The sequence below is a fragment of the Coturnix japonica genome, chromosome 2 (assembly GCF_001577835.2).
Source record: "Coturnix japonica isolate 7356 chromosome 2, Coturnix japonica 2.1, whole genome shotgun sequence".
Classification (NCBI taxonomy): Eukaryota; Metazoa; Chordata; class Aves; order Galliformes; family Phasianidae; genus Coturnix; species Coturnix japonica.
In genome coordinates, this window is record NC_029517.1 from 14,628,660 (window position 1) to 14,653,204 (window position 24,545).

Below are 24,545 nucleotides of genomic sequence, written 5' to 3' on the forward strand. Positions count from 1 at the left end.
GTCCCCAGCACACTGGTAATAGGAAAACAAAGCTCCTCTGATTACAACTGATTCATATTCAAGCATCTGGCAATTATTTAGCAGAAACACAGACCACCCAGCACTGACAATCAGTGGTAAAGACAAAAAAGTTTGTAATATTATCCATGCAGGATCTCTAACAAAGCTGCTTTTTCATAAACCAACGTTACACAGATGTACACTGTCATCTTTCACCTGTCAATACAAATTTCATTTATTACTGATTACCTCCTTTATGTCTTGGCCCTGAAATCTGAGAGAATTTGGGAGGGCATGGTGCTTATTATTTGTCAGTGGTTGAAGACCCGAGATGCAGATTGTACACTGTACTTATTTTACCACTGTGTGGTCTCCTATTTTTGATCAGAAGCATTCATCCCATGGGAGGCAACCACATGTGTCCACAAGAGGTCATTCCAAGTCCAGTAGTCAAAAATCATGATAAAAAGCAAACTTTTGCCTGGCTGAGGACACCACTGAGAAAAGCATGTTTGGCTTGGGATGTCATGTCTTAATGGGACAAGAAGTGGCAACAGGGTAGCTCTCAGCATATGACTACAAATTTGAGAATTAACTTTTACTTCAAAAGACAGTGTCTTTCAATAGAGAAAGCTTAAGCTAAGCTTAGTTAACAGGATGGATTCGTCCTCTTACATTGATAACATAAGACATATCCACATAAGTGGATATAATAAAGACACACTCTGCCAATAGATTTGCTTCGTTAATTTTGGACTATGAAAATAGAACAGAATGGAATAGAATCGTTCAGATGGAAAGGACCTACAAAGATCATCAAGTCCAAATGCCTGAAGATTTCAGGGCTAACCCAAACATAAAGCATGTTACTAAGAATGTTATCCAAATGCATCTTGAAAAAAACAAGGGGCATAAACTATCTTGATAGGAAGCTTGTTCCAGTGTCTAACCATCCTCAAAGAAAAGAATTTTCTCCTACTACTTGAATTAGAGATGAGTAGTCAAGTGTTCTTGAAGAATTCTTCCCCATGCCCACACATACCGTATGAGATGAATTTAACGCAAAGCCAGTTCTCTCCCACCCCTTTACCTGAGTCACCTTGGCACATACTCTCAGCCAGGTCTGATAAACTCAGGGGACATTATGCTCTGTGCTCACACAGGATGCTGGAAAAACTAGCTCATGATCATGTGCACTTGGTCCAAGTGGTCACAAGTGTCACCTGGTGGATACCAGCCCAATTTCACTGGCTTCAAAAGAAATATTCAAGAGTGAAGCTCATTACAGCTGTCTATTTATGGAAGACATTACAACTTCTTACTGTGTCTCCTTGTGCTGTTTAATATTGCTTTGAGGAAGTAAAAACCTCATTCAGTTCAATGTATTTTCCATTGGAGGGCATATCCCTTGCTTTTGGCTTATAAATGTGGGAGCAGAAGCATGAAGCGCTTACTGCACCCAGATCTCTATACATTTTCCTGAATAATGTCTCAAAATCACAGAAATTACAGAAAGAACACACACGTGGTGTCACCTGGATCATTTGAATGTTTTCCTGGAAGTTTTATCAGCAACAGAGACACACAGGAAATCCAAGTCCATTTAAGTAAAAAATCAAATGCAGTGTTCTAAGTGACTCAAGAGTTTAGACTGTTTCAGTGAAGCAAAAGCACTTCCTATGGTAGTCTCTATTAGTTAATAATAATTCCTTGAACTTTTTGAAAAAATAAATAGTCTTGAAATCTGATGACCTTCCCCTTCAAGAGTCTGGTACAGCATCACACAGAGCATCACTCAACTGCATGACAAAGCACTGCCTTTCTTATAGCACAAAGGTTTTCTTTATCTGTATGTGTACCAGTATATATTTTTGTTTCACTGTTTAGTCATGGACTCATGATGTTCCATCTCTATAGATGAATCACCGATGCCAATAATGGAACAGTCTTTTGCTGTGAATTCCCTGCAGGGTGAATTATAACACAGTGAGGAATCAGCAGAAATGTCTGTCACAGTGAAGAAGGGAGAGACCTGAGGATTTTGCAAATGTTTCTTCCAAAATGTGTTCCAAAGACTTCAAAAATTGTTTTCTGGAACAAAGCTGTAGTTAAATGTTAGAGAAGAATGCATGGCAAGATGGCAATCTCCAAGAACAGCCAATGTCATTAGCTGGCATGTTGCTAGCACAGACATAGCAGATAAACCCCGCATTCCAAAACCTCAGCTCCTCCTTCAAAAATGAAACATGTAGTTTATTGGTTTTTAATCTACACCAGATAGGCTACTTTGCAGAAAGAAGCAATATTAGCACAGGTAATAGACATTCTCTGGAGGCCCATATTTTTTAGGAGAAGAGATGGAAGTTTTTATAGCTAGATTTTTAAAAATGATTTCATGTGATTAAAATTTAGCATCACTAATTTGTCTATTAATAAACTGCATGCACCTGAGAACCTTTGGAATTTGTTTCTTTTGCTGTTTTTTGTTGTTGTTCATTTGTTTCCCCCCCAGAATAAACATCTGCAAGTTACAGATTTCTACAGATAACCTCTGACATAATAAGCACTAAATAAGAATAATACAAGGAATCCTGCTGCTGCTGCATTATCACTTCTCATATAAATGAAAAGCATTCTACAATTTCTGTATTCACAGAATGAAGCAACACTGAGATAGCCTGAGTGAGGGGGATGAGGTTGAATGTACTGAGAATACTGTATCAGAGCACTGAATTACAGTTACTCAGTGGTTATACCATAATTTCCATAAATGGTTTGTTACATAATCCCATACACTGCCCTCCCCAACCTTCCCCACACACCAGCTCAGCACCTACTTCCATTTGGTTTACTTTTTCAGGGACTCAGACCAGATTATGTATCACATATAATAAAATAAGTGTTCAAAGAGACATTTGGACAATATCCTCAAAAATATGCTTTAACTTCTGGTTTGCTTTGCAGAGGTCAGGCACACAGAGATGATCACCAAATGGCCCTTTCAACCAAACTTCTCTACACATCTGTATTTTACCATGTTTCATGAGCTCCGTCTGTGTAATACTGCCTATCTTCTGTCAAAGAGACTAACTGTCGATATGACTGTACTATTTTGCACGTCCCACAGTGTTTGAATTTACTGAGCCTGACAGATGGTTAGACTTTATTACTGGCATAGTGTTTTAATAGTATGATAGCCACAGCTGATACAGTCTCCTTAGGCTGTTCATTTTTGAGCTTATCATAGAGATGCAGAAGCTCAAAGACTACACATGTCCAAATCAAGCTCAGTGTGTCCTGAGGAGGGCAGACTTCAGACTCATATTCTGCTTTTGGTTTAGGTCATGTTTATTTTGAAAGGTCATGGCAACCAAAATACCTAGAAACTCCATCAAAGATTTACTTCCCAGGAGGCCCTGCCCTAAGCCACAGCAAACATCACTGCAACAATGTACAACTGAACCTCTGCTGTTAAGTATGTTTATGTGCAGTAGTAAGTATGACATCTTGAGTCATCACATGTGTTTTATTTTCAAACTTTGCTTTGCTATTTCATATTAAAAATCAACATTGATCTGTAAACACTCTAGGATAAGTTTTCTTTTGCTGGATAGTTCTTATGCACTTCCCCTCTGCAGATTTTATGTGAAACACTGTCTCACTCTAAAAAATCTTCCTAATGGGTACCTTGGTGGGATTTGCTGCCAAATTATGTATTTATTTTTTCAGCAATGCTGAATTTCTCATTTTTTCTTGCTGCCCTCAGGATCAAGCCAGATGCTCAATGAGCTAACAGGGTCAGGACTGAATCCATCACTTGTATGTATGTACTAAGCTATTTGTAAACATGGTTTCAACCACATTATATAGTGAAGAAATGATTTGTGAAATATGTGAAATACAGATCCTCGTTTTACAGAGTTAGTGCACACAGAAGGGATACTGTTTACCCAGTTTCTTTTCCCAGTCTAAATGAAATATAGATAATTCTCTTTAGTACTCAGTATAATCCTTATGAATTTTCACACATAACTGACTGCATAAACTAGACCTTCAAGGCAGTACTGGTAGAAACACTGGAGGAAACTGCAACAATTACAAAGGCTGGGTTTCTGCAGATCTCAACAGCCTGTTCCAGTGGTGAAGTGCACACATCTTTTTTTTTCTTTTTCTTTTTTACCCCTGAAGACAGGATTTTAAAGCTGTATCAGGAAAAAAACAGAAATCCCTGCATTCAATATTGTAATTTTTCTTGAAAACACATATTAGTTATCTCTAATTTAGAACTCAGCTGAAATAACTGATTTAGAACAGAGCTGAAAGCAAATTAGTAATGCAATAGGCAGCACAAAGACAACGTGATGTCATTATCCACAAACCGTGTCATCTTACCTGCGGATTTTTAAACAAAGCATACTTTTCACTTTTTTCCAAAAATAGAATCTTATTCTCACTGTCTCGAGTCCAGTCTGATAACACTTCAACAACATTCTCATGGTCTTCAAAAAACCGTTCTGGAGACACAAAAAAGGTAATGTAAGTCATACAGACTCTCCCTTCTCCTGAGGAATTCTCCTGTAGAAATTCCTATGTCAGAATGTAATCATTATCTGATGTTCATTTAGAATTGGCACTTTTTTCCACTGAACAGAAGTGAGCAAATCCATATGAAAATAACACCATATGGAAGTGCAAATCAGCTACAGAAGAAGTCTTATGCAGTTCTTGCATGACTTGGAGTCCTCCTGCATTCAGTGCTGTTGCCCAAAGACTGCAAAGGAGTGAAAGAGCGATCAGGTAGGAGTGGATGGTTACATTCATGTCTCCCAGTGCCCTTCGAGTTTGTTAGCTTTTATTTCTTATTTTTTTGTTTTTGTTTTTGTTTTAGTATGAGTGGAGAATGTTTTCCCACCAGGGCTACTGAATTGGGGAAAAAAAACCTAACAATTTATTTCCACATCATTTTACCCACTGAAATAAAAAAGAGAGAAAGCTTTCTTTCACCAGAAAAAAAACTGGATGTGCTGAAACTAAAATCTTTTGTTTCAGGCAACTGTATTAAAAACAAAGGAAATAGGGAGGCAGACTACAGACTGATGTGAAGATTTACTGTTTCACTCAGCATCTCAGCAGTTAATCTCATTGGATACGTAGTGACATAATGTCAGATCTCTCCCTTTTTGAACTGATCTGAACTCAGAGCCTCCACCCAGAAAAGCCACCAGGCAAGCTGAGGTTAGGAAATGTTTGATCTCTCCTTCTGGGGTTTCACATAGAAAGCAACCAAACAGGCACAAGAAGCCCTTTGGAAGGGAAAGGAATTCAGCATTATCTGACAGGTAATTTTGAAAGGACTCAAACTGCATTTTTCAACAAATTCAGTATCCAGGCAGGAAATTCAACCAGCTCTCAGTTTTCAAGTTGGAGTTCCCTGGGAACAACTGTATCCCCACTTCAGCAGTCCTTGATGATTACATATTTCAATGGCCTAGACTGGCTGGCACAGTGTATGAGGAGATGAAAGCATATATTTTATAGACTTTCTGTAGCATTTCTTGCTACTTTGGAAAAGAGGTCAGTATGCTCCAGCATGACAAAATTTTGTGAATTAAAAAAATCTCAAATTGGGATTGGTTTCAGGGCCAGTTCACAAGTAAACAGTAGCTGTTAACACGCAAGCAACCACAATACTTTTTATTTAATAATTGATATTTCTGCAAAGTAGAAAATGCTTATATATTTAATAAATTTATGAAACACACAACATACATATACATTACATAATACATTACATTAAATATGTATCAAAATAGTGGCATTAGTTAATGTAGATTTTATACCCAAGTAAACTTTTGAAGGGTAAACGTGCAAAATGATTCTAAGTCATAACAGAAAACTTACTTGCTGTGATTGCACTGGGAGTGCCAAAGAGAGGTGAATAGAAGGAGAAAGGTGGTAGGATTTAACACTTTTATCATTTTTTGTTTATTTAGCACTAACTTTGTTATACAGTGGAAGCAGAAAAAAGAATGTGTACCATTGCACCCATATGGAAATTCTCTAATTGCAAACAGTAAGGCTTTATTCCCAGTCCATTTGGACCTGGTGAGAGGCCTCTGCCTCAGCAGTTCACAGAATTTTCCCCTTCTTTATGAACAAACTACTGATTTATTTCCTTTCCTACTATTCTTCTGTCCTGGATTTTCAAATAGTTCTTAATCATTATGAGAATGACTCTTTATTGTATAAATACAGTGCAAAGCACACAGATTTTGCTGTGAGTAAAGCAACAACAGTATTTTTTACTTTTAAAGAAAAGGTCTGTTCACTTCAGCGTTTGTAACTTTGCTCTCCCTGGTATTTCTGGTTATAAGTGTGATATGAGGAATTTAAAAATGTCTACCAAGATCATGATGACACCCAAGTGCATCCTCTGTAATATTCATAGTATAACAATATATGTCATCATCCTAATGCTCAGATGCCTTTCTCCAGGTTACAACATACCAGAGGAAGCAACTGTCCAGGATAAGAAAGCACTTTAAAACTATTCAAAGTGACATTTGTGACACCTCTAGGGTCTAATGCCATTTCCAGTCATTTCTTAATTAAGATAGGCTGGTACAAAAGAATGCAGTGATACTGCTTCACGCATCATCTTAATGGAGCAGAAAGAACAGACTGGCAGTTACTGCCTCTTTGTTCTCACAAGCAGAGGAGAACCTCCTTGCTCATTAGCAGTCAGGCTTTTTCCAGCTATTTTTATATTTCTTTGCTTTAGTTCAGCAGGTTGATTTTTGCTGGGGCTCTGTTAAAGTGCAATATCGATATTCACCTTTCTTTGTCTATTTTTGCATCTCTGTTGGGAGTCTGTAAACAAAGAATGCTAATGCCTGTTTGACAATTTCCAGTTTCTCTATCAAATGCTACCCTTAAAGAAAGTTGTGGCAATTTTCCATTTTCTTTTGATGTAAATACCCTCACTGCCTAGACAATGAAAAATTCTGAATTAACTTACAATGAGAGAATAGTCCATTCTTAATCAAACATTGAAGTATTTTTGAAACAAAACTCCTCATATTGCAACCGAAATGTATATGCTTTGCACAGCTGTTTCTTAGGAACTGAGAAGGCTGGGCTGTTACTCCCTAATCAATAAGGTATCATAAGCAGAGTAACACCCCCATCAAAGAGCAATATCCTGTTCACAACAATGCTTAAAAAAATGACCATCAGAAGTGAAAAACATCAGAGATGACTGAAAAGCTTCTCAGCCTTGTTTAACAAGGGTGTTTGGTATGTAACAGTCTGTTGAGAGCAGTTCAGCAATGCAATGTCTCTTCAAAGAGTAGAATTGAGTACTTGTGTGTTTGGGTCACTACCTTGACAAACACAGTAAAATTCATGTGACCCTTTCAGATTGTATAAAACTGAAGAGTGGAAATAGTGCTGAGTAAGGAGCCTTCTGCAGCCTGCACCACTGACAAATGGAAGGCTTGATTTTAGAGAAAAGATGTCCCAAGAATGTTTCTGCATCCTACAACTTCTAGAACGAGATTTTCCATACCAGCAGACACATGGGCAGAAGAAATGCTACTACATTTCAAAATTAGCATAAGATGCAGTGTATCTACTTAATACACGCTCAGAAATACCCCTACTGCTACACAACTTACCAATTTGCAGCTCTGGATAGACTTCATATAGACACCAGTCCACACTGCAGTCACAATGGGTTTTCTCAAAGAGATTGTCTAAAACATCCCGTGTCACCTGGCGTTCATCCACCATTAGTGACTTTGTGCTGTTATCATACATGTGCACCTTGACAACGAGCTGAGGACAGAGTCACAGAAGGCTCAGTTAATTTCAGAAACAAGTAATGGGCTAACTTGAATTTGCTAACACAGATAAGAAAGATTAAGGCTGAAGGACATTACTGATTCAAAGGCACACTATCTCACAGTGAGATGAGGGGATAAAACAGACTGGAAGCTCTGACATTATAATGCCGCCAAAATAGAGATCTTTTCTCAAAAAAAGGAAATTGAACTTTACCCTGTGCATTACTACGTGAAAGTCAAAATTGCTATGGAGAAAAAGCAGAAGTTAATCTCTTTTCTACATCTACTGTATCTCTAATTAAGGAAAATGCTTGATCGGGAACCCACATACAAGAAGGACAGAGTGTCTTTAATGAAAGTTACTAGTATGGAAGATGTGGAAAGCCAAAAGACTAACCTGGAATCAACAATAAGCAAATAGTTTATTTGTCTACATTGACTGAAAGACAATCATTGTTCCTTCATATTGTGAAGCATTTGTTAAGCAAGAAACTGTGGGTGCTTTTTCAGAGAGGAACAACAAGAAAATGCTGAAGTACGTAAAACCTGATAAAGCACTGCAAATATATTGCAAACAAAGTACTTTAAATATTCTACTAGTATTGAAAGTAGAATAACAATTGTCTGTAGGATCTGTACAGAGAACCTGGAATTAAAGCTGTGTGTTGGAAGGGCTTTTCCATGCCATCTTGCTTGAACAGATCCTTTTAAAAAAGGGGGTATGAGAGTCTCTGGTGCAACAGAATCTCTTTTAAAGCTGATTCAAAAGCAGAGAGGTAGGATTCCCAAGCAAAAAATTTTATACTATATCTGAAAAGTGAAAGTAAATATAACAAAAAAGTGAACTTGCTTTAATTCTGGTATTTCTAAGTATCTTCTCTAAACTAAGCAACTGAGCCACAGCACAGGCAATCCAGAAAAAGAAATGCTGTGCATGCATGATCTAAAATATGTCTGTGATAAAAAAAGGCTATTTTATCTGGTTATAGTTGACTGCAGGCAGAAACATGCAGACAGCTTCCAGTTTTTCATAAAACTGATTAGTCTAGACTTCCTGACAATTACTTAACCGAGAGTTCCAAAATGACACAGAGATTTCAGCATAGTGACACAGCACAAGATTAGGTCTAACTTCCACCCAACGTTTCCAAATATTTAGTCGGGGGGGGGGGTGGGGGAGGGGAAGTAAAAAAAAAACAAGTTTCAAATGTTTCCTCCCAAAGGAAATTGCCAGTACTGCGAGGAAAAGGAGGTGACCAATATTCGTTTACAAAGACACTCCCGATTAAATTCTCCCAGTACAATTTCTCAGGAGGAGCACAATGTGCACGGGTGTATGGTATTCTGTGGGAACCATAGTAAACCTGGACATCTTCAAATTTACTAGAAGCTTCAGTTCTTTTTGGAAAGCCTTCTGGCTCTGATCTCCTATGATTCACACCTCCTACCTGAGCAAGACTGAAAGGCCATTCCTGTTTTTCCTTTACATCCATTTTTTTCAAAGCTATCAAACACCTGCAGCTTCTGTCGAGTTCAGCTGGAACATTAGCTTAGAACAAGTAGGCATATTTACATGATACTCAGTGGCACCACACAGACATAGGCTGGAAGCTTTTTAACTGATTAGTCTGAAGCAAATTTTTGTACATTACTGCTCTGCCATGAAATGATTTAGCAAGAAGATCCTCACTAATTTAACTGGGATTAGCTATAGCCATGTCCAATCTAGAAGAGAAGCTTAATATTTTTGGAATCAGCACAGCCTGAGTAAGCAATGCTTTTATGTAACTTCCACTTTCACTAAAGCAATCTTTTAGGACTGTGGGCTTTGCCCCAACACTGGGGGGTGTGGAGGGCAAGGTTGGTCCTCTTAGAAATAAGGTTGCCTGTACTCTGTACAGGCAAGTGTTCCACAGGATATTTGTTGATGTCTCAAGTTCAAGAAAAAATATAAAAAAGCCCAATGGCTTTTAGTAAGATCTTCATTTCTGAGAATAATGATAACAGATAGTCAGTTGGTAGCTCTTACTTCACTATCTTAAGGCTCACCTTTTTAATTTTAGCTTCCTTCAGCTTCTCCAATGCAAGTTTAATTTTGTCAGCTTTAGCCCGTGCCTCTTGTTCTTCCTGAAAAGACACAAAATAATTCCTATATTTGTTAAGTAAGGACAGCAATTCACATACACTTGAGAAGAGTTGTTTCCTCTTATTTATATCCAGAACATAAGGATTACCATGAGAAACTTCATAGTTAAGGGGAATCCCCAATTTTCTTGAATTAAAATCCTCCCACCCAATTTTCTTGAATTAAAATCCCCCCAAAGCTGTGATTTACAAGTCCAGTTCTTCATTTTGTTTTCTAGTCATAGAGACCTTACATGAGCTATTCTTCAAACAATACAAGAATGCTTGAAAATTGGATTGTTCTATGTGTCTGACTGACATTCCTTTTAGTGCACTAAGGATCCTTTATTTTATCACTGTTACCCCTAATATCCCCCAAAAATATCAGAAACATAAGATAAGACATGCAACCTGAAAAAGAGCTTCAAGACTCTTTACTGTCGTCAATTCCTCCACTGTGAATGCCAGGCAATCTATTCACAAATGCCTTTTCTTCTACAGCTCAGAGACGCTGAAATTTCAAGAATCCCAAGCTAGCTTCTGTGGTTGAACTGAAACTGTTGGATAGAAATGGCTTCCACAGTTCTTCCTCTGTTCAGAAGGGGAAATGTAAACAGCCTCTTGCACTGTGGTCTTCCTCTTACCATCTCAAAAAACACTACTCTGCAAGCAGCAGGAAAAGCATCTGAACTAAAGCAGTCCAAGCACCATGCAGGTAGACTTTCTGCTTAGAAATTTAGGGAGGTATAATTCAGGCTTCACTTGTACGCGACCTTTATTGAACAGAGTTCACACGTTGTACAAATCTGTGCAACAAATAAACTTCTCACCTGAGAAGGTGAGGAAGTTTCACAACCTTCATCTTTCTCAATATAGAGAAAGGAATTTATATAAAGTAAACAAGCTGCCAGATAAAAATTATAGCGCTTCTAAAGAAATGCTTTGACAGGATAGAAGTTTTGTTCTTCCTCTATAATGTTGTCACAGTGTTTTCTGGATCCTCAAATAGAAACACATGAAAGTCATCCAGATAATATCAGTGAAATTGTAGAAGCTTTATTTAGCTTATAGTTTTAAAACTAAATGTCAGAGTTGATGGAAACTCATGAGACAGTTCTCCACTTCTTTGAAAGAAATGCTATATCTTTTAATTGTTTCACAGCAAAAGGTTACAGAACTGAGCCTTAGTATCACAGATGTAATGAGAATAATTAACACTGTGCTCATTTGACTACACAAAACCATAATAAAATGTGAGCCTTGAATTGTTCAGGAATCACCTATCAAGAATCCTGGCTAGACATGTGGATTTTGACAAATCAAAATTTTCTATTTACAGTGGCATATCATTCTGTTAAGCAGAAATCTAATGTCAAAGCAAATACTCATTAACAAAGACAGCACTTACTAACTTGAAATCAGGTCTTTTCATGCTTATTTTAAATGTTTATAACCTCCATCATTCACATTACAGCTTGTGAAATAGCCCTATAGGTAATTTTCTGCATGGACAGTGAGACATACAGCAGGAACGACATCAGTATTTCAACACAGTCTGGACCAGAAAATGAGGTAAGGACTGCAATGGAAAGCAGATACAGTGCATTAATGAGGAAAACCACTATTGCAGATAGATTCCTCAGAAGTGCCCCTGTTTCCTGTTTCCATCCCCCTCTACTCTCTTCCTGTATCTGGAAAGAGACCGGGAAATGCTACTAGGGATTCGACTCAGCACACAGTCTCGGAGTAACATTTTAACTGAGGAAGACAGAGGTGAGTTTCAGCTGCATTTGTGCATTTAGAACTCCAGTTGTGTTTAGCAGGTGCAACCTCTTTTCAGTCAAGAAACCTTGCTTGACCCTCACACTATGCAGGATAAGAGTATTCAGAGAACAAGCTTCAGCAGAGCAACCTGAGATCTGGCTGTAAAAACTAAGCTTAATACAAGACAGAAGGAACGGAACTGCAAAGCACAGTTATTTCAGTGAGCTTTAGATCACGTTATCTGGTACTTCCTTAAAGGTCTAAACCAAGATGGGGACGTATTTGTAATACAATGGACAGAGCTTGTCTTGACAGCACCTCTTCTGTATCAATAATACTAGTTAAATGATAGATTTCAGCTTCTGAACCAAGTCTAGTTGTTGTTCTTTTAAATACTGATTCTCTTTTAAGATAAGTTAACTATTATCTTTGAGACATAGAGAAATGGTGAAGATCTTCCCACATTTACAATTTTCATTCTTCACACCAAGTACTAAAAAGTCTTATACATAAAATGAAACTTTATCCAGTGAAATACCTCAGCAATGTCCTCTTCTTAACAAATTTTCTGTTTCTTTTGCTTTTTTTTTTTTTTTTTCCTGTGTTAGGCTAAAAGCAGAGGCACCAGTGATAATGAGGTAATTCATACTCAGTTTGTGTAGGCATTTAAGCTGCAATGAATTGCTCACAGTTTTAGGTAAAACTGACTGGTATAGTTCTACACCATCTGACAGAGTACCTTTCACTTTCCCTAAAACCTTTCCATTCCCTAAGTGTAAAGAGCTCCTCTCCACCCTGGTTTATCTGCACATGAATACTCAAAGAGACACTTTAAAATTCTTCAGGATTTCAGACTCATATTTTTGGGACTGCATCACTCTTCTAACACACACAGTCTCCCCACAGAACTAAAAGGGTAAATTCTTATCTCCTTATCCACAATTTCATGTCAACTTCAAATACTTCTACTACATATGCCATGTTTGACTTCAGTTGTTAGAACAGATTTGCATGAAAAACAAACATGGAGGAAGTTGTGATAACTGAAATTTTAGCATATTGGTAAGTCAATTTTCTAAAAGTAGCACCCACTGATAATTTCAGCAACTGCTAAGGGAAACATCCAGAGAACCTTCTCATCAGTAGCAGTAGTGTTTACTGCAGTAAACAAAGTGATAGCTTCACAAAAAGATGGGATATTTGGCCACCCGTTGCACAGATGTCTAAGTGAAGCTCTCCATTACTAACTCAACAACACTTATTTAGGAAAAAAAATATATCAGTAAAAATCTTTCATTATAGTAAACCATTTTCAGTGATCAAGTTCTGTCTTGGACTATCAGAATGGCAATTAGAAATGCAAAAGGAATGGGCAACATGTCCAGGAATTGGCAGAAACTGCCACACTCACAATAAAAGAAAAATCTTACTCTACAATTTGAAGCTGTTTTGTTAGTGTAGAGTCTGCTTAAGATACTTATACATGGACTTCTACTGGATACCCACATTTGTTCCAATGCAAATCCAATCCTAAATTTACAAGTTACTGAACTCTTGGAACAAGATTCCTCTCCGACTTACCTGGCTGAGTGGCTCGGGAGGAGGTGGTGGTGGTGGTGGCGGAAGGTCTAAATCAGGGGCTGGAGGTGGAGGGGGCAAGTCATTCTTAAACTGTTCTGTAATTGTAGTACAGGGACTTAATTTACTATAAAAGTCATTATCCATGTCTGTTGAAGGCTGAGTGACCACACTTTTCTGGTTGCCAGAAGTTTTCTGGGCTTGTAAAGTTCTCTGTTCAACCTCATTTATGTCTGCTACAAGGTCAGCCATTAAGGCATCAAGGTCCTTGTCCTCTAGGGCATTTAGAGATTCTGTAAAGAAAACAAAAAATACATCAAGAGTGAACGCAATGAAAAAATCTGCTACCAGTTCAGTGAAGATTAAATTACAGGAGACATGGTTACTGTAAGATACAAGGGTTATGGGAAAGGCTTTTAAATGGGTTCAAGAAAACAAACATGCTTTAGGAATGGCTATTAATCTAGTCATACTGAAGTTTTGAATAGAAGGAACTCCGTGAATACAAATTGAACAGGACAGGAAGTTTCATTTTCATTGCTATGGTCTCAGATCTGTATGTTTTATGAAATCTAGCCCTGATTCAACAAGGTTGATGGGCACATGCTTAGTGATATGGATGCAAGAAATTCAAATTGTTTGAACCAGACATGTTGAAAGAGATACTTTGGAATAACATCCTGTAGGATAATTTAGTTTTCTAGAAGAGAAGGGTTCTATGAGAATCACTGCATTCAGTGGTTTAAATCACTTTGAAGAGTCTAGTTCAAGAAAAGAATGACCAATTGTAAATGTTTTAAGTGGAATTTTGGAAAGAGATGGAGAGCCCTGAACTACACAATATGTATGATAATACAGTCCAACAAAGAATAGATCATTCATCAAACAAAGTGAATTTGTTATTGGACCACTTCCGTTTCCTCTGCTTTACCTGTTACACTGACAGTGCATTTTCATAAGTGTTTCTTTTCAGTGGAAAAGCTGCCTTACAATCCTCTATTTATATACCTCTAACCTCTTTGCTGGTAGAGACATTTTACCATTATGTAGCTTAGTAGTAAATTCATTCTGGCACAATAACACTAGTTAAAATCAGCTCATATGCAAACATGCAAACAACCAGCCCCCCAGAAAAATGCAAAAAAGAAAAAAAAAATCACAAGAAAGAGCACATTCTTTTTTAAGCTCAGATCAACTCCCTGACTCATGTCAGGGAAGCAAGCAGCTGTACATGCAGAAGTGACAGTACAAGCCAAAATGAGAATAAGTAATGTAAAATGGAAGAAACTAAAGCCAGTATTTCCACTGGAAATAAATACTTCCACAGCTTTGACTTCACACTGAGGTAACACAGTTTTCTATTAACTTAAATCTTTTCACAAAGAGGTTGCCTATTTGGAAATATTTTAGTGACCTTCTTTTTTTGATTTCCCTCTACACTCTGACATTCTAAAAAGTCCGATTCTTATGTCAGACCAAGCAATGTCCCTTTAAAAACACTTGGTCCCTTTGGAGTTTCCTAAACTGAGACACACAAACATATCACCACTCCATCAAAATAGTTCTATTTTTAAACTTTATTTTAGATCAGAAGTGTTTGAAGCTTTTTTTCATATTCATTGCTGTGAGGTATTTAAAATAAGTAGAAAAACCATGAATGAGTCAATTCAACTCCTTACCGTTTAAATCCTTAAAACCTACAGTGAAGCTGAATTCCTTGTTGGTCACTTTGGGGGATGGAGTTTGTACAGTCTCCACTCCTAAACTCTGTTAAGGTAAAAGAAAAAGGAAGATATTTTAGTGATATAACTAGTATTACAGACATTAGCATTTGTCAATTAGTTACTGGAAAGTGCTTAAGTCAATTCTTTTTGTTCTAATCCCCTGCCATAGGCAGGGACAACTTCCTCTAGACCAGATTTCCCAAGGCCCCATCCAGCCTGGCCTCAACCATCTCTAGGAATGGGGCATCCGCAACTCCTCTAGGTAGCCTGTTCCAGCGCTTCAGTAACTTCATAGTAAAGAATTTCTTCCTAATTTACATCTTCCATTTTAAAGCCATTACCCCTTGTCCAAACACTACATTCCCTGATAAAGAGTACCAATTTAGGTACTGGAAGGCCACTACAAGGTCTCTCTGAAGCCTTCTTTAAATCAAACAACCCCAACTCTCTCAGCCTCCAACAGGGACACTGAAAAGCCAGACTCATTTTGAAAGGCTTTTTGAGTTTTCCGGGAAGTGAGTTGGAGGTGTGTGAAATAATTTAGCTGCGTATGTACAAAGATTTGAGATATGAAGTGCCACTTGCTCCAGTATTATATTTACTAATATAAAACGTAATCTTGTTCCTGTTTTTTCCCGGTGTTTGAAAACAAATAACACCATCTAACCAACAACAAAACATGCTGCTGTTTGCAATGGAAACTGCAAATCTTCATAGTTAGATAGAGAATTCCTAGTTTGTGGCTTGTAGTTTAGGAAACAAGCATAGAAGCAATGCTTCCTAAATCTGGAAAAGTGCATACAGTGAAGACAAATTCCACTTCTATTCCTCATTAAAGAAGATTACAGCTGTAACAAGCAAACATCATAGACAAGACTGGGAGGAATTTCAAGGAGCTGCCCAGACTTGTCCCACTACTGGTCAATTACACCTTGGACACACCTGACAAAAGTACTGTTAACCTCATCTTTAAAGTTTCCAATCAGATGAGATCCAGCATCTCCTCTTGCACTCTGTCCCACTGCTTCTCTGCTGAGACTGCTACCTCTGCCATCAAAACTTTCTTCTGAGGTTAAGCTAAACATCATCTGCTGCAGCTGAAGGCTGTTCCCTCTACTGTTACTCTCAGTGGACATGGGAAACCAAATTTTCTGCTATGAAGTTGCCTTTTATATATTTTAAGGTTGAACAGTCTCCTCTAGACTAAGCCCCTGTGCAATCTTTTCTTATAAGTCATGTTTCTTTTTCTCATAATTCCCATTACTTTCCTCTGGATTTTCTCAAGTTGACCCTCCTCCTCAAAATGCACAGCAAACCGGGCAAAATTTCCCAGTTGAGATCTCAGACTGGAAAAATTACTTCATTTATCCAGCAGTTCATTGTCAATTTGTACCAGAGGCATTTACCTTTCTGAGTTGCCTGAAACTGAGAGCTATTTTTCATGAAAATTAATACAAATGTTTTTCTTGGCAACACTTTTTACCTGTTACCCACCCAGTTCACGTTGGTTTCTTCTCAAGTTGTACAAAACTCGAAACCAAAGCACTGGTAATTTTAAACACTGCTGCTCTGTTAATATTTAACTCTCATAAAAAATCAACTCGGTATAAGTAGGGGGAGAGGGAGGAATGAAGCATATGCAAGCTTAGGGAAGGGGTGATGTCAGCACATTAGGGAGGAGGAGAGTCGGTCTTGGTTTTAGAAATACATCCTCTCCCACCTGGTGTTGCACCACTGAGTGGAGAAGCTCACACACTTATTCTCCCCCCTGCACGCATGATATCATGCCTAATCTGAGGAAGTTAAATTTATCACAAGCAGCCTTTTGTCAATTTTCAAAGCACAACAATGAAACGAAATTACCCTACAAGAAATTCTTTTTATATACGCACACAAATAGTTAGTACACATGATCACAAAAAGCTCTCAAGAAGGTGAAAATCTACCAAGGTGCAAATTATTGGTATCTGGATGCTAAGAAAGTAATACAGAATCCTGGCTTTCATACAAAGCCAATTATTTAAGCACAATCCCCATTATGTGGACCACAATTATTGGTATTTAATTTGGCAAACACTGGGATTTACCAGTAGAAAAGATATCTCAAAATAGGGACTGTAAGCAATCAAACTCACACAATCTAAGACAATAGCTTAAGTGTTTTCAAACGAGCATATATTAAAGTACAACAAATTTACAGAGCTTGTGTTTTTTAGAAATAGAAATCCTCTTTTATCAGGCTTTGCAGGAAGTATTCCATAACTGTAGGTTTAGCAATAGGCTCCTGCTGTTTTATAGTTTCCTCTGGAGACTGTATTCTGCACTGGAAATAATGTCTCCATAAGTCCTTGAATGCTATCCTAGCTGTAACTGAGTATTTTGGCATATCTAAAGATGACTCGTATTGCTATATGAGGACATTCAAGATAATATTAAACACTGGTTTTATTTCCAAAGTTTACAGCGATATGCAGGCTATGTCTCATTTACTCATGTATGCAAAGCATTCATAACTGACAATTCTGACTCAAACTCAGAATCTTTCAGTTTCTTGGGACTGAATCCAAGAAGGATATAAATTGCTCATTTACATGTTTGCTTGTTTTTGAGAAAGTACCTTTCATGAGCAGTTATATCTCTATGACTATCTAGCCTGCACTGATATTACCTTCTTCTATCGGCCACGTGGCTCAAATGTCTGGCAGAGAAATTTAGCTGAAGATTTCTCAGAAGTTTGATTGGGAAAAAAATGATTTACCTGGGTCAGCATGTCCATCTCCCCAAGTAAATTGCTGAACATTTCATCTATATCATCACATGTTTGCTCCATCTGAAAGAAAAGAATTCACAGGCAATTAATCATCGCAAATTCATTCCAAAGCCAGCAGTGGTCAAAACCAGAGGATATGAAGAGTTCAACTGGAGATTCCAAGTACCTCTGGAGTTTACTGGGTGTAATCTTGTTCAGGACCTGGTTACAGCTAGGTACATAAACAACTTTTTGTCTCAATATTTTTCACTTTTTTTTTTTAAAGTTTATTTTTTTAATACTAGTGGGCTCAGAGAACTCCAGTCTTTAACCAACCTCAAAGCAGCTGAGGGAGAGCACTGAGACAAGGAAAGACTGTACAAGGCTGTGTGGTAATGGTGACTTCTGTCGCATGAGTCAGGATGTGAAGACAGCACCAAATGACATTCATAGGGAGATAATGCTTCTGCTATAATCCCCTTCCTCTTTCTCCTATATTAGTTCCTTTGAAAGGAGTAACCCGAAGTAATGCCAACTGAACAAGGTGAAGGCAGCTGGGAGCAGGGCTTTGAATTTGCACTGTCCTTTTAGGTCCTGGAAATACTAAACTTAAAGATTTGGGAACTGAATGCTATCAACAGCATGTCACACGAGTGAGCAAATGGAAAGCTGAAGTCATCTCATCTGCTTCATTTCTAGCTGACAAACCCACACGGGATGGCTCATTGTATGAACTGTACAGAGCTTTCTCCATAAAGATCATTTTCTGTAGATCCAGCGATATACTGGTTGCATGCATAATGACTAAATCTTAATTCATTTATTCTAATCAATAAACGTGTACCAGCTTGTCTGGTACACGGAGAATCAGCTTTCACAAAAGAGATAGGCAAAATGGCAATTATTTGATCAGAGAGATTAAACTTGGATTGTTTAAAACAAGAACCGGAGCTGCAGCTCATACTGATATGTTTTTTTAAATATTTTGTTTAAATATTTTATGCCTTCCTGTTTTCTTTGACTTTTGAGGACTTTATCAGCTGTAGCTGTTTGTATGTTTTTGTGTGCTCAGCTGTTTCAGTTTTACTTTCAGGAACAAGACATCATACCAGTTCCATGAACCAAATGAAATTGTTTTGCTGGGAAGAAAAACCACAAACCCAACAAGAGAACTGAAGACTGTATTACAGAACAGTTCAACCAAATGATGGTTTTTTTTGTTTGTTTGTTTGTTTGTTTGTTTGTTTTTTTAGGGACTAATAAATCCAGATCTTTTTTGCAATTATGTGATTTTCTGAATATTCAGAATCATTTGATTCACGGGGAAATAAAATGACTGTATGGAAAAGCAAAGTGCAAATAATTCACCATGAATTTCACGTTTCCATATCTGAGTTAGTCACTGATGATATTTTCTCATCCAATCAAATATTTTAACATTAGGGTTTTTTTACACCTCACGCACATGGGCCAGAACACATGTATTAATAAGGAAGTGCGTCAGTGTCCATCCCTTTCAAACGTCACTTCCCATGAGCAGACATCTGTCATGACAGCCCATCCCTAAGCCACTCCTACTTACATCTGTCTTTTTCTCCTAAGTTCTTTTAGGAAGAAAAGTTAAATATCCCCATCACCCAACTGTGAAGAAAATATTTTTATGTGAAAACACGTTGGATGATCTCTTAGACTAAAATAAACTTTGAAAATTCACTGCAGATTTTGTCATGAGCCAGAAAAACAAAACACCGTAAAATGAATCCCCAGAATGGGGAACTCAAGTGCCCTGTCTGCTCTTCTGTTCTCTGCTCCATCATATTCATGACTACTCTCCATTCTCGTTTCTTTTCTCTCTATGCCACAAAAGGAAAAAATAGACAAAACAACAGTCAGACATGGGAACAAGCCCATTCAAGGCAGATGTTGTTGCATACAGGACCAGAAAAATCTTTTTTTCTTCTTTTTCTACTTATATATAAATAGCCTTGAAGTTATTCGAACCAAAAACTCAAAGTGAAACCTGCAGCTGTATTAAGCTACTATTAACAAAGAAGGGGAAAATCGTTACCTAAGCTCCCAGAAGAACACTGAGTTACAGGCTCAATCCTCCTTTATATCCACTAAAATATCTGTAGCTGTCCTGTATATAGCATTACTAATAACTCTTAAAATCACTATAAACTGAAATAAACTGAAAAGTCAGTACTTTCACAGCATTTCCCGTGTTATGCAGAAGATTTCAAGCAGAGAAAAGAGAATTAAAATAAAAAGAGGAAACTGTGGTTGTAAAGAACAAGAAGATTAAGGAGGGGCATTTGGGAAGGCACACAGCTGAATCAAATGTACTTTTAATGTGACTGACTTTCAAGCTAAGTCTTCCATACCCCCTTCTGAATGAACACCAATAATACAGAAAAAGGCATTCCCTTGTGTTATTCCCCCCAAATTTCACGTTCTCAGGTCTCCTCTGAGCTCTCATTTCCTGATTAAAGCTGCCTTTCTTTTTTTTGCAATACTCCCACGTTTCTCACGCTGTTTACCTACTGTGCATATTCTCTTCAGCTTTCTGTTTTAACCACCAAGTCTCACCATGTGTTCTATGCATATTAAACTCTCACAAGGTTTATATAAAACAGAAATATCAACTCATTGCATTTTGAGTCATCAATACATTTATTCATATTGCTACTTACCACAAGCCCTGCAGACCTTCTAGTCCTATTTTTTTTCTTTACCTTCTTACTCTATGATTTAGCAGCTACGTAGCTTAAAAGTCATTTAAATCTAAAGTAAGACACTGGTGCATAGCAGAGCTCTTTGCAATGCTGACATCTTTGTGTTTCAATTTACCCCATGAAAAATCTGATTTCAGTATATTTGTTCTGACTTCTCCTTCAACCTTTGAGTCTGGGGGACACTTTTTCTGTCATAGGCTTTGTTGGCATTTCCAAAGACACACCTATATCCATTTGGGTGCCCCTCTTACTTTAAAAGGAAAAGAAAATTTCTGGATGTCTTGAGCTACAGAGTGGGAAGTTGGAATTTAATTATCTAACCTTCAACCACAGAGAAATTCAGCAGATGAAGGGAAAGCTACCCAACTTGCTGTACTTGCATGAGAAACAGACTTTGTGGGCAGTGTACTACTCTGTGTTCCCACAGGGCTGATCTTGGACTCTGGGGCACCAAAAAGGAAATTTCTTACTCGGATACAAGAATGAAGAAACAGTTCTTGCACAATCCTACATGGTCTAAGTAGAATCTCATTAATATAATTTAGTGTTATGCACTGACATGCAAAACAGGAACTATCCTATCTGGCCTGTAATACAAACTCTATCAATAACATTTGGATATGATTTCTGCATGGTTGTGAACACCTTGATTTGTTAAGATGCTTACAGCAAAATTGTGAGATCACAACCCGAGCCAATGGTTGAGCAGTTGGTGAGAAGGCATGGGTAAGCCAGGTGCAACCAATGCACCTGAGTGACTAGAAGGGGTGGAACCTGGATCCAATCCTCCTCACCCTCATTTAAGGTAAGCAGCCAAAGAAGAAGCACCTCTCTGGATGGAAATTGCACTTCTCTTGTGTTGTTGCTAGTTATTGGAGGCTATGAGCCACTTTTTCTTTGTTAACTGCTATTGGTCTTCAGTGCTTGTTTCCCATTAGAAGGTACTGTGATCACCTTCTTTTACTATAAAGATACCATAGAAAATAAAATCACCCAACACATTCAGGCCTGCCTCTCAAGCCTGTCCAGGGTGCCTCTGGATGGCATCCTTCCTTCTGTCTACCAACTTCATCTCTCACCTTGGTGTCATCCAGAAAATTGCTGACTGTGCTTGACCTCACTGCCCATGTTATTAATTAAGATATTAAACAGTACCAGTTCCAGTATACCACCCATCACTGGTCTCCACTTTGACACTTTTGAACCACTGTCTGCAGCTCTTTGGATGTGGCCATCCAGCCAATTCCTTATCCACTAAACAGTCCATCCATGAGATCCATGCGTCTCTGATTCAGAGAGAAGGATTTTGAGTGGGACTGTGTCAAAAGCTTTGCACAACGGAAAGCATATGAGACCTGTTTCTCTTCCCTTGTCCACCAACACAGTCACTGAGGTTTATAATCAATGTGTACACTTAAATAAGACAGCTGTACAATGCCCATGAACAACACTTAGGGAGTGGAATTGCCAGATAAAATCATCATCCCCTGGCAGGAAGTCGAAAGTAACAATAGAACAACAGCACAAAATTCACCTTAAAAAAGAAACTATAAGCACTATAAACTAGAAACAAAAAAGAAAACAAACAAACAAAAAAAAAAACAACATGAAAGCAAACTGGTTATACTGTGTAGCTCAGAGCAGGCATGGTACAAAGCAAAGCTAGAAGTGCTACTATCTGATACCTCTGCAAGAACTACTGAAAGGCAGCCCCTTTCAACAGGAAGAGTGGTCTAAGCCACGTGGTAACAAGGTTCTGCACTTGCAATCTGAAAACAAACCTGAGGCCCTTGTGTAATTCTCAACAGGAAACACCAACGGCATCACAAATGAGATTACCATCTCTGCAACTCTGCCTCAGTTAAGTTGGTGCAGCCTAATGAACCAAAGGGCTATAGAAAAAAAAAGAGAAACAAGGGATGGCATGATATCAGTAGAACAAACACATGCAGCAGAGTTGTGAGAGGTACCATGTTTGGAACCACTTAGTCACCTGGCAGAAGTTACAGACGCACTGAACACACGGCATTGTTGTTATTGTTAAGCTGTGACACCAGCAGACAGTAAGGATAAGAACAGACAAACTATATTTTTACAAGTCATGTAAAAAACCCCTACATCTTCACGTCCTCGTCCCTGCAGTATAACATACAAATGTCAGAGTTCTAAGTTCACCCAAATGAACACCAGCTGTCTGACTATCCAGATGACCACTACCTTCTCCTAGCAGAATGCTTATTGTTTAAATGCCTTTTGTAGTGGAATGAATTCTACAATGCTTTGAAACCCATAAGTAGCCCAATGATCAAATCACCCAGCTCAGAGATTCACCCTTACTGAGGCAGAATATGCAAAGTGGACCATCTCATATCAAAGACGGAATAAAGTAGGAGAAATAGGGAAGAGAGATTAAAGTGAGTAAGGACACAGAAACCCCTTCATAAAGAGCAAATCTGGAAAGATGGCAACTGATTGTCACAAAGAGATGGGAAAGTGCATTAATAGCTAGAGGAAGTTGCTGAGGCATCATACTGCCCTGGTTTATAACACAAAAATGATGGGGTATTAAATGAAACTGATAGTCTGCACAACTGTTCCAGGTAATAGGCACCGTGTACCCACAAAACTCAGCACCAAAACCAGTGAATTAGCAGGATGCTGAGTTGTTTTCTCTACACACAGTTACAGCTGATAGTGTTAGTATTCCAGAGAAACGCAGGTATGGATGATGAACCTCATGCTTCACAGCCAAAAATGAGGGCTCTACCAACCTGGAATCCAAGCAAAGGTTTCATTATAGGCAGATAACAAAATGCCTCTCAGCAAAGGATTTCTTATACCTTCTTCTGAAATACATGATGCTAACCATTGTGGAGACAACTTGCTGGCTAAATTGACTGCACTCCTGAAACAGATATTTTTATCTTAAAGGGCTTCACTTTAGAGTCCCATGTCAGCTTCAAAATGGGACTGCTTCTATGGAGCTAGAAAGCAGTGCCACTTCTGTTGTTTGCATAGCATCCTCTCAGTAGATAACATGCTTCAGTTTGGCCTGGGTCTAACAGCATTGAAGAAATATTGTATAGCCACAGGCTCTGTAATCTCATTTTCTCTAGTCACAATTATTTACTGTAGAATGGTCCAGTTTGAAACTTTCCCACTGTGAGCCATCCAGAAGGCACAAATTCTCCACAAAGTATTAAAAGATAGAAGAGATGACATCTTCATGCAGAACTGGTTGAAGAAACAGCTCCAAGTTCTAAGACAAATTTCTGGCACACAGCAATAAAATGCCCATTGCCCCAATTTATCTTCTGGAAAAGGCAGCAAGCTGGACAAATTGCTTCTATCTATCCCCTCCCATGTTCCTTCCCACACTTCCCATAATCTATGTTTGCTGATGTTGGTGTTGTTTTTTCCTTCCTTCCTTCTTTTTTTCTTCTTTTTCCAGTTACTCAACACAGCTGTACCTAACTAACATGATGAAGCAACCCTGTTTTGCATTTAAAAAACTTGCCAGCAAGTAAAAAGAGTTAAATTATTGGTATTTTCTGGATCCAGCATAACTGGATGCTCAGCCTGACTCTGCCCTGCAATGAAGCAGATGGGTTATAAGTACTTAATTCCTAATTAATATCATTAAGCTACTCCCAGAATTCCCTCATTCCCAGGTGTATGAGTGATAGCAGACTTGTCTTGTGACTCCGTACTAAACAAAGATTTTGATATTTAGCCTTCAGATCCACAGTCAGATTGATCCTGCATTCACACACTGGCTAACCAGCATAAAATGGAAGCCCATGCACAAGAGAGAAAGGAATAGATACATCCACAATGTGGGAAAACCTGCCCACTTCCCCCAGTATTCTACTGAATGAAGGGATGCCAAGAATCAGAAAATAGAAACAATATGACAAACTTAGGAAGAGAATAAAAGGAATGAAAGTTACCATACAAACTTTAAGTGCAGTGTTTTGTCACCAAAATACACAGTGGTCAGAAACAGCAATAAATAATGTGTTTGAGA

At 38.1% G+C, this 24,545-nt stretch overlaps 1 protein-coding gene across 3 annotated transcripts in view; it reads right to left on the minus strand.

The window, feature by feature from the left end:
• Nucleotides 1-24,545, minus strand: part of APBB1IP (amyloid beta precursor protein binding family B member 1 interacting protein) — a 48,651-nt gene that overhangs the window by 21,506 nt on the left and 2,600 nt on the right. The window contains exons 1-7 of one of the 3 annotated variants that reach the window (XM_015853235.2): nucleotides 18,120-18,481; nucleotides 17,793-17,864; nucleotides 14,990-15,077; nucleotides 13,314-13,603; nucleotides 9,894-9,971; nucleotides 7,677-7,836; nucleotides 4,393-4,514 (exon numbers count right to left, since the gene is read on the minus strand). In XM_015853235.2, coding sequence (XP_015708721.1) covers nucleotides 4,393-4,514; nucleotides 7,677-7,836; nucleotides 9,894-9,971; nucleotides 13,314-13,603; nucleotides 14,990-15,077; nucleotides 17,793-17,864; nucleotides 18,120-18,197 — 888 coding nt within the window. In that variant the 5' untranslated portion in view covers nucleotides 18,198-18,481. Of the gene's footprint in view, nucleotides 1-4,392; nucleotides 4,515-7,676; nucleotides 7,837-9,893; nucleotides 9,972-13,313; nucleotides 13,604-14,989; nucleotides 15,078-17,792; nucleotides 17,865-18,119; nucleotides 18,482-19,151; nucleotides 19,350-24,545 lie in introns of those variants that run through there. The other 2 variants (XM_015853236.2, XM_015853237.2) reach the window with 2 other exon arrangements.